The sequence below is a fragment of the Halyomorpha halys genome, unplaced genomic scaffold (genome assembly GCF_000696795.3).
Source record: "Halyomorpha halys isolate HHAL.00 unplaced genomic scaffold, Hhal_1.1 Scaffold760.1, whole genome shotgun sequence".
Taxonomy (NCBI): Eukaryota; Metazoa; Arthropoda; class Insecta; order Hemiptera; family Pentatomidae; genus Halyomorpha; species Halyomorpha halys.
This window is the reverse complement of record NW_027106953.1, coordinates 490,829-501,127: the sequence shown is the minus strand read 5'-3', so window position 1 is coordinate 501,127 and position 10,299 is coordinate 490,829. Positions and strand designations below refer to the sequence as shown.

General features: G+C 28.0%; 1 protein-coding gene across 1 annotated transcript in view; it reads right to left on the bottom strand.

The window, feature by feature from the left end:
- Rim (Rab3 interacting molecule) overlaps positions 1 to 10,299 on the bottom strand; it is a gene marked incomplete in the record, with an annotated part of 186,328 nt that overhangs the window by 32,135 nt on the left and 143,894 nt on the right. The window contains 7 exon segments of the mRNA XM_067045239.1: positions 1,196 to 1,339; positions 3,931 to 4,046; positions 4,166 to 4,346; positions 5,559 to 5,616; positions 6,946 to 7,102; positions 8,120 to 8,229; positions 9,382 to 9,499. Coding sequence (XP_066901340.1) covers positions 1,196 to 1,339; positions 3,931 to 4,046; positions 4,166 to 4,346; positions 5,559 to 5,616; positions 6,946 to 7,102; positions 8,120 to 8,229; positions 9,382 to 9,499 — 884 coding nt within the window.

Here is a 10,299-nt window from a genome sequence, read left to right as displayed (position 1 = left end):
TATATACAATTGTATACATGTATATATTTAAAAACTCGATATCACAAAAACTATGATATTAAGTAAGTGCCTGCTTCAGAAAGTTATTAAGGAGGATTGCCTGACTAATAATTAAAATGATCCTACCCTCAACTTTAATTTTTAAAACCAAATAGCACCAAATTTGGAGAATAACCCATATATAATTGACTTATGAAATATATTACACTCTAAAGTAGGTTACTCTATAAAAAATGTTCTAGTAACTATACTTTGATTGAATGAAAATATTCTTCATAATTTAATTTGACTTTTCACTTATTATCTATAAGTCTTTCAATAAAACTACTTTCAAATTAGAAATACAAACTTCTGATTTTGAAGAACTTTAGGTTAATAATAAGAATGTGTGTTTGGTTTGAATTAGGATGTTCTAGCCTGTTTTATAAATTAATTAATACAATAAAATTACCTGATTTATAATATATCTTGCTGTAAATAATAAAGTCATAATTATGTATTGTACTCAGAAGGTAACTGATATTAAATGAATAGCATAATTATATTATAGATAATATTAAATCATAAATTATTTTATTAAAAGTTCTTTAAAAGCCAATTTTTAATGAAATTTCAATAATTTAGACCACTATAGTATTTACTGTTTTATTTTTATTGGCAGGCACTTTAAAAGGATATCAACAGGAATATAAATATTTCCTTGAGAGCAAGGCGTAACCTAACAATTAAACAAGCAAGATTTATAAGATTTTATATTGTGAAAGAGAATTGAAGTATTTTCGTTAATTATATATTAATTAAATATATATTAAAAATATAGACAAGAAAAAAAATTGTTTACAATATATTTGAAGTAGATTTACTATTCTTACTAATAATTATATGAAATGTATTTCTCCACCTTGCTTTGTAAACTTCAGTTGTAAACATTTTTAAATTACTATAACAATAGAGTAAAGTGCTTTTGGATCTCACAGTTAATTTTAGTGAAAGTTAACAATGTCTGACAATAACCAACTTTCACACAAACTTGCTTTGCATGCAAATCATTCTCATATAATAAAATGGCGAATATAAAAACATATATGAAAAGGAAATGAGAACACTCTTACTAACTGAAATATAACTTATACATCCCTACCCATCCCTAAACAAAAAGCATATTTCACATACACATAGAAACGATAACAAATACCTGTTGCTGAAAGTTGGGATGTTGAACTGCTTTTTTTCCCCATCCCGGAAGATGATTTTGGTGCAGGAGATGAGCCTGAAGGAGTTTTCCTTCTGGAACCACCAGTCTGTTGTCTAATGAGAGCAGTATCACTGAGACTACCATCTGAATTTTAAAAAATATATATAAGCTTAATTTTTTTACAATCCAATGTACTTTTAATAAAATCTTTACGTTTGATTCTTTTCTTAGAAGTTATCTTTTAAATGTCCACTTTTCTTTTTAATTTGCCTGACATTACTGAGGTGTGAGTATTTTTTAATGATCCTAAGACACAGGAAAGAGTTATTTTGCAGCCAGAGCTGGTCTGGGAAATGTTGAAGGTAAGAAGAAAAAGGTTTGCTTACAATTACTCACAAGAATTAGGTAGAAAGAAATTAATACAATAAGTAAAACTATAAATTAACATAGTAATTTCTGGAAAGGGAAAAAAAACCTTCACAAATCTCAAAAACGTTTCTTTACTAATTGGACAATGGTTGAACAACCAACAACTTCGGCATAAGAAAAAAAAAAACATTAACTGTCCATTTTCAAATCCAATCACAAAAATCATAAAGTAAATACAGTCAATAATTTAAAAAAATATATATAATATATCACTTTTCTTGAATTAAGATTTGTTTAAAAAACATTTTTCATTATTATAATTCAAGAACACTCATATCATATATAAAAATTTAGTTCAGTGAGTGCATCTACACAACTTTCACTTACCACCCTACATAAGTCCTCAGGTTTTGTTTAGATTAGTGAGCTCATGTTTAAGTTATCACTATTTTTGTGATTTGAAAAAAAAAAAAAATCTTATGACCAGGGAAAGAGAAAATTATGAACTTAAAACCTTTTATATTAAGCCAACGTTTCGCCCCACATTGTAGGGCTTTATCAGGGCTAAAAAAATATATAAATACTTAAATAAAATAAACAACACACACAGCAAATTTTGCTAACTGTCTGTGTAGCGGATTTTCCTTTTTGGAAATAAAAAAAATCATTAAATGACAAAAATGAATTTTTTCAAGCAAAACATCAATTAAGATAAGGAATCTCAGTTAAAACTGATGCATAAAAGCACCTAAACTAATCCTTGTTTAGAATATGTAAACATTATTGACCAGGTAAACATGATTTTATAAACTTAGAGAGGATGAAATTGAAATATTGAAAAACGATATGAACTTATTTTACAACCCAATATAAAGTGGCACTTCTGGTCAGTCGCTTTTATCACATCTCAGGAATATACCTGCCTTACATAAGTAATTTTATTTTCATACGACTTTTTGTTTTTTAGCTAGGCTGTTCACAAACACAGACCGCATTGTTAGACTTGGTTATTTCAACTCAGGGCACCTCAAAACGTGTATTTACATCAAAAACTCAAATTCAAAATTTTGCATGATAATAATATTTTCCCTAACTATATATTCCGTATGTAGGTAAGCAAAAGTAAAAACATCATAATCATCTTTATAAAAACAGGATGGACAAAACAAAACATTTTTCTATCTAAAACAGACATATTATTTAAAATACAGATGATAATTTATAATGGTTATAATTTTTTTTTATAATTGTACAATTAGTCTTACAATGGATAATTATTGAATTTTTGCTTTCTTTCAATAATACAAATGAAATGTGTTCTAATTAAATTTTAAAAAATAATTAAATTATAATAATGTAAAATGTTTTTAAATATAAAATTGATGCATATATATTTTAAAAAATTGCTGACAATATTTAATTTATGATTTTAGTGATTGGATTTGAAAATTGACGGCTAAAGAAAGAAATATCCAATTAGTGAATAAACATGAAATTTGAAGGTTTTTTTTTTTCCCCCCTCAGAAATTACTATATTGATGATAAATAATCTTAGAAAGACAGTATACACTATTATTTTGAAAATTTACAAAACAAAGATTTAAATTTGTTCAATTAAACAATTTTCGATGGAAAACTAATAAGATAACATAAAATCCATCCATACTGATTTTACAATGGGCATGGTTCAAACTGATGTTTCAACAAAAAGTTTAAAGCCAGAAATAAGAAATAGTAATTAATAACAATATTAGGAAATGATGCGCGGACCCGTAATATAAGTGCGGTACAGAACAGTAATGCAATCAAGAATTGCTAATCATCAAGAATCAGAAGAATTTTCGATAAAGATAAATGGTAAAATAATAAGGCAGAAATGGTTGCAAAAAAAAACTACTGAGGGTTCAGTATAGTAGTCTTGTATAGGACTAACCCAAGGGCATTGGTCTATTCACTGTTTATAGTATTCTACCCCAACCCAATAGTAACCTACTCACGTAGGTGTCTGAAGAATCATCAGATTCAAAATTTGTGATTGATAAAAAAAAAAAAATCTTGGGACTGTGGAGGCAGTTTAACAAATGAACTAACAGCGAATAATAAACATCAGCCAATGCAAAATAATCCTTTTAGATATTTGTGATTTTATATAAGAAAGAAAAAAAAGTTTTTAAATTGATTTAGTTATGATATTTACTTAGGTTATCATCAAGATGATAACTAAGTTGTTTTTTTTTACCTAATATTTCTAAAAAACTATGATTGGGGAATAGAGTTAAAAAATGAAAAACATCAAATGAACATTAAAAATAATAAAGATATTTTATATAATAATATATTGTTAATAAAAAATCAATTGCACCCACGTTCTTCAGCGGGAACATCTGCATTTGATAAGCTCCTCGAAAACGGGGCTCGCTTACTATTATTTTGAGGTTCACCACCACCGACGAGAGGTGTTTTAACAGTTCCTCCATACTCACTAAAATTTACAAATAAAAAAAAATAAGTATAAGAGCAAGAATAATGCAGAAATAAAATACTTAGATTTAAATGAATATAAGTGAAAGTATATTAAAAAATAAAGTATAAAATGATTACCTGTAACGACTACCTTTAGGCCTTTCACTTTGTGTTGAAAATGCGCTGCTAGTAATACTTGCTACAGACTCCATATCACTATCACAATTCTCACCATGTTCCTTATCAGGAGGCGATCGATGCCTTATGTCCTGACTAAGATCACTCTCTGATAAACCAGTTACACCATGTCGACTCCACCCTGCACAAAGAAATTAATTCTTATTCTATCTAACCAATGAGAGACAAGATTGTTAAGAAATTTCCAATAATTAAGCCCGTTTATAAAATTTGTTTTAGTTATGGTTCAATGAGATGAGCTATAAAGTACTGGTTCAGAAAATTAATACGCAATCTCTGACCAAATCCCTATATGGATAAAAAACAATTCTAAACAAAAAAAAAATTATTCAATCGAGTTCAAATGAAAGTTAATAATGATAGAATAATTTTCTTTCTATTCCTCTTAAATACAAAAATAACTAAATTAAATAGGAACTGTAGTATAATACTTAAAAATAAGCAAGTAAGGATTGAAAAAATGGAAAGTGAAAATAATTGAGTTATATGAAGAGAGTAAATAGTAAAGATAACTGGAGAAAGAGGAGAGTCCAGGAGTCTCCTCTCGCTATATTTGGTTAACATAGTGGGGAATACCAAAACACAAAGGGGAATCATTCTTTCATTTGTTATTTTTTTTCTTTCTTGATTAATGAGTTGTTCCATTTCTATTGTTGCCAAATTTTATGCTGTACTCAAAGCCTCACATCCGTAGAGCATATCTTGCTGCATAAGAAATATACAAACAAATAAATTAATAAATATTTGAAACAAAAATTTATAAACCAGTTATTCTCCACGTAATATTATATTACAAGTGATCAAGTTATGTTTAAATAACACTTTTACCATTAACCTAATGATATTTTTGATCTCTAAGAAAGTCTACGAGTGCTAAAAGAAATGTATTTATAGTTATTATCTATAGAAAATTAACTGCGAATCTAAATCTTAAATGGAGTTAAATCTAAGTCTCACAGTTGATATTGAAGACATTTTCAAATAGCTAGGCTACATTTCTAGACAGTATAGATTCAGCTAAAGGCACCCAGGAAGCTATCTATCTATCTAGCTATCTTGAAGTTCTCATCCTAATATCAAGATGTCATACAGTTACTCTACCCCCTTAATCGTAGTTGAGAATGTGTTCTAATGTCTAAATTTGTTAGGCAATTTAAACTAAACACATTGGTAAGGCTAGAGCAGATTCCTTATTTAAGAACTATAAAGCACAGTTTTTTAATTTGACAAATAATATCCACTACCCATAGTATCTGCACCTGGAGATGGCATTTTGCTTTAGATTAGGATATTTATTAATATTAATAAATTTGGATTAATTTAAACTATTTACCTCTATGTTGAACATTCCTTGGTCTTTGTTTAATCGTGTGTGGCCGATCATCTACATCCTTTAAAAACATAAGAGAAAACTGAATCAGCTAAATGTTTGGTAGTATTAATCTATATTTAAATTAGTTACAAAACTGATCGTCAAAGATTGTTATATTATAGCTATTGAATATGTGCTCAATGTCTGCAACACACTAAAACAGATCATAGAAAAAACACTACCAGTAAATGGATATTGGTTCAAATGTTTTTAGAATTTTAAAGGTTGTTAATAAACTTAGAAAGAAATATAATTTTTAAAAATGTCAGGTGTTTGCTCGAATATAGGTCAAACCTTTTGAAAATAATTTTCAAGGAAAATGTATAATGGGAAGGAAATATTTAACTATTTGTAAGAAATCGATTTCTTGAATTGACCATTGTTAACCTCCTCCCCAGCTTTTTACAGAGTTTACATTATTAAAAAAGTCTTACATAACAAAAATAAAGACTGAAACAAATTAATAACAAGATCAAGAAATGTAATTTACATATATTTTAAATAAAAATAGAGACTTATTTTAAATTAATAATTATTATATTATATATTAATATATAATTATATTAATAAAAAATATTAATAAATCAGCCCTGCCACTATTAATAAGAGTAGGTACTTGATTTATAACTCAATGACATTTTTGGTAGGCATCATTCTACAACAGCCAGAGTTGTATGTGACTAACATCCAGTATCTCAAATTTCAGAGTAGAGTGAACACAGATTTCTTACAAAGGTACATTTTGAGTGCCAATCTGAGATTCAAACTGATATTGTTAAGCATAAGAAGCTGCTAAACTATTATTCTACTTTTATTTTATCATCGTCCGAAATATTTAATATATCATTACATTCATTAAAACATTTACTGAACTTTGAGATCTAATTCTAAACTAGAATTTTAACTACATATGGAATATATAGTCAGGGAAGGTATTGCGATGCATAATTTCATATTTGAGTTTTCAATGGAAATAAATGTTTTGAGGTCTCCTGAGTTGAAATAGCCAAATCTCCCAAAATGGTCTGTGTATAAATGAAAACAAATAAGCGTATGAAACTGAAATTACATATTTATGACAGGTATATGCATGGGATGGGGTAACAACTTTTCCGTTAAAATTGACCAATTTGACCACTTCATATAATCAATTTTACACTTTAAACCCTCAAAAGCTATAAGTTTCAAACTCAAATTCTTCTATATTGAATCCTAAAATAAGTCAATTCTGAATGTAGGTCGACCTCGAATAAAGGAGGAACCTTCGTTTTAGGATAGAAAAATTTCAGAACAAAACCTCAACCTATATTTGGGCAAATATGTTTACATAAAAATATTCATTACTTACATAAGAGACTCTGTCTCTATATGTTGAATGGTGTGTAGGATGAGGAGGAATTTGAGGAAGCTGTCGTTTCTTAGGAGAAGTAATTGGGGTAGCTGTAGCAGACCTAGATGTGAATCGGGGGACGTATGCGTGAGATGGAAGAACTGCTCTCCTATAACTGCAATAGAACAAATTAATTAATGAATGTTTTTATTGAACACCTATTTACAATTAAAGTCATAAGCATAGCTAATAAAAAAAATCGAAGAAAACACAAATATCATTAATTTATATAATAATAGTTATAATATTCTTTATTTATTTTATAGAATAAAATAACAAGCCCTCGAAATAAGCTTTAGTGCCTTAGAGTAAAAAAAAAAAAAAATAACAGCATTGTAAAATATTATAAAAATAATAAACTGGGAAAAAAAGGAAATAATGTGTTTATATAACTACAACGTTTAAATAAATATTACAGACATTTAATAATGTGTGTATTAAATAAAAAATAATCAATCTAGTAAATAGATTAAAAGTAAACTAATAATCTAAAACCATCTATTTTACCAAAAATTATCAGGAAACTAATTTCTAATAAAATAAAAAGAAAAAACAACACAAAGATGGACTAAAGATAATTAAAAAGGAGCAATTAATGTTTATATACATATTTACAACTTTTAAATGAAAATAAAAATCATCAAATGTGACAGAAATAAAAAAAATGGGCATCCGACAGGTGGCTAGAGTGCATTAAAACCTGGAATAGCATATTCACCAAGATTATTTTCTATTTAAATATGTTTATGTATTAAATTTTAAAAATATTATGAAGATAAATGGAACATAAAATTATAAATAAACTTTGTTAATCCAAATTAATAAACTCGTTACGAAACGTGCATGTATGTATTCATTTTCTAAAAAGCAAATATCCCTTCTCGGTGAACACTGTTGGCAACATTCAAAGCTGTCAGAGCTGGTGGTGAGGTGTGGAAGCTAAGAAATAAATAATCTACACATCCTTTCAGTTATTAAATCATTGATCGCCATGAGAAGGGTTAATGAGCTATCATCAATTTTTGTTAATTATGACAGAATTTTGAAGAACTCTGTTTTACTAATTATAAAATTAAATTAATCCTACAATATTTTATTAATTTGACATTAATATACATATATAAAATTTAACCTGTATTCAGGAGGTGAAAGGCTTCTATGAGGACTTTTTGACCTGGATCTTGTATGTACACTGGGCGAGTCTGTGGGGGCAGCAGAATGAGACCTTTGGTTCACAGGTATCTGTGAAATAAAAAAAATTGTATTAATAGTGTTTAAAGAGAAATAATTTTGACTGTGGTTTTTAATGGATATTTGACTTATTAGATATTAATGTTTTGACCTGTGTCGAATAGTCTGTATGAAGTTTTTGGAATGGTTAAATTATATGTTTCATAGTGAATTGAGTAGATTGTCCCTGAAGATGGCCGAATTGGCCGAAACGTTGGACGTGTCAAAGAAATAAAAGTTTTGAGACTATGATTTGGATAGTGTTTTGAATTATTTATTAAAAAAAATAACGTTAATTATGAAATAGTTTACTATAATAATTACTTTAGAAGATGATGGTGGTGAGAATCAGACAAGTCACTATGGAGAAGAGAGGAGATGACACCAACAATATGTAAACCGGAAAAGTTGAGAAATTTGAGATTTGAAAATTTACTATATATTGTAATAATGAAGGTTTTACATTTTACTATAAGAGTGACTAATACCAATAATATCTTTCAATTGCAATCTCGTTGATATAATATTGTGTTTGTTGGGGCGAGGGGTTTTTTGCGATTAAAAGACTAGTCTCTTCCCCAGATTCAATTGTTCGCTGGTTTGGAAAATAAAAAAATGGAGGACCTGAAAATAATCTCATAAAAAATTAAAATAATAAAGAAAATGAAATGATATAAAATGAATTATCCTGTTTTATGAAAAAAAAAAAAATTGAATTATGAATAAAAAATAAAGTACCACAACAAACCTCTAATTGTTCATGATTTAAATAATAAATTAAACATAAATTTTAAATACAAAGTAATTAGTGGTTTAAATAAATAAAAAATAAACTTATAATTAACAAAAATTAAAATACAATTGGAAGTAAATACAAATTAAATTAAAGAAAAGAAACTAAACTTTTGGGCTTTAACAGTGTTTGAATATAAAAGTTATTGTTGTACGGTGTCAATATCTGCAACTAGTAAATGAAAAGTTCTCATCAATTTGTGAAACTAAAAGTTGGGAAATTGAAGATCTTGAAAAGTACTTCAAACTGCGAAGATTGTCGTCAAACGTTTTACTCAAACAGTAAAAGAGAAATTTATGACTAATATCTAGCAATGATATAATATACAAATAAATCTGATGCAAAGAAGCATATATCACTTGTGATATTACCTTTCTATGGGGTTCGGCAACAGGTGTCCCAAACTGAATCATCATGCTTTTCCTGCCTTGTGGAGACATGTCTCTCCTAGACTTTCTCTTTTCACTCATTTCTATATCGGGTGGAGGGCTACAAGAAAAAAAAACACATAGTAATTATAAAAACTGAAGTCATTATTATTTAGAATAAGTAAATAACATTCAATAAATAAAATAGCAGGGGAAAAAAAATTATATATTTCTCAAAGAAAAACATGTTCTGCACATGCGTTCAATCATTTTGACCTACATTAAAACTTATAATTTATTGTACTTTGCATGGTATTTTCTTTATATCGATAGAATTTAAAAAAAAAATTGATTACAAAAGTTACATATCTTATTTTATTTATTAGTGATCTTAGTCAACAATACGAGTTCAAATAGGCAAGGTAGCTGGTTAGGAAGTGAATAGACAGGATAAGTCTTAGGGGTGCCAGCTATAAGTACTCAAAGGATGGTAACTTCCCTCTACAGGGAACTATATCTGTAGAGGTGGAGGAGGACTGCAAGTTTGGACTGGTAACCAGCCGCCAGGCCTTGCAAGAAGGTAACTTCATTCTACAGGGTACTATATCTGTAGGCATTAAGGAGTATGTAAGTCTGGACTGGGTTTGCCAGTGGTCCTTATGACAGGAGGGAAGGTATAGGAAAGAGGAGAGATACATTATATATATATATTGTAATATGCTCTTTTTGAGTAGATAATATATTTTTGATGTATAAAGGGTTTTGATATGTTTTATTTTATGTATAATCTTAATATTGTTATTTGTTATTTTAAATTATAAAGCAAGCTAACCAGTTTTCTTTGTCTAAAAAAAATACTTGTATTCCAAACAAAGCCAAGATGGCGGTATGTTGTTAAGGCCACATTGAGCAGATCCAAAT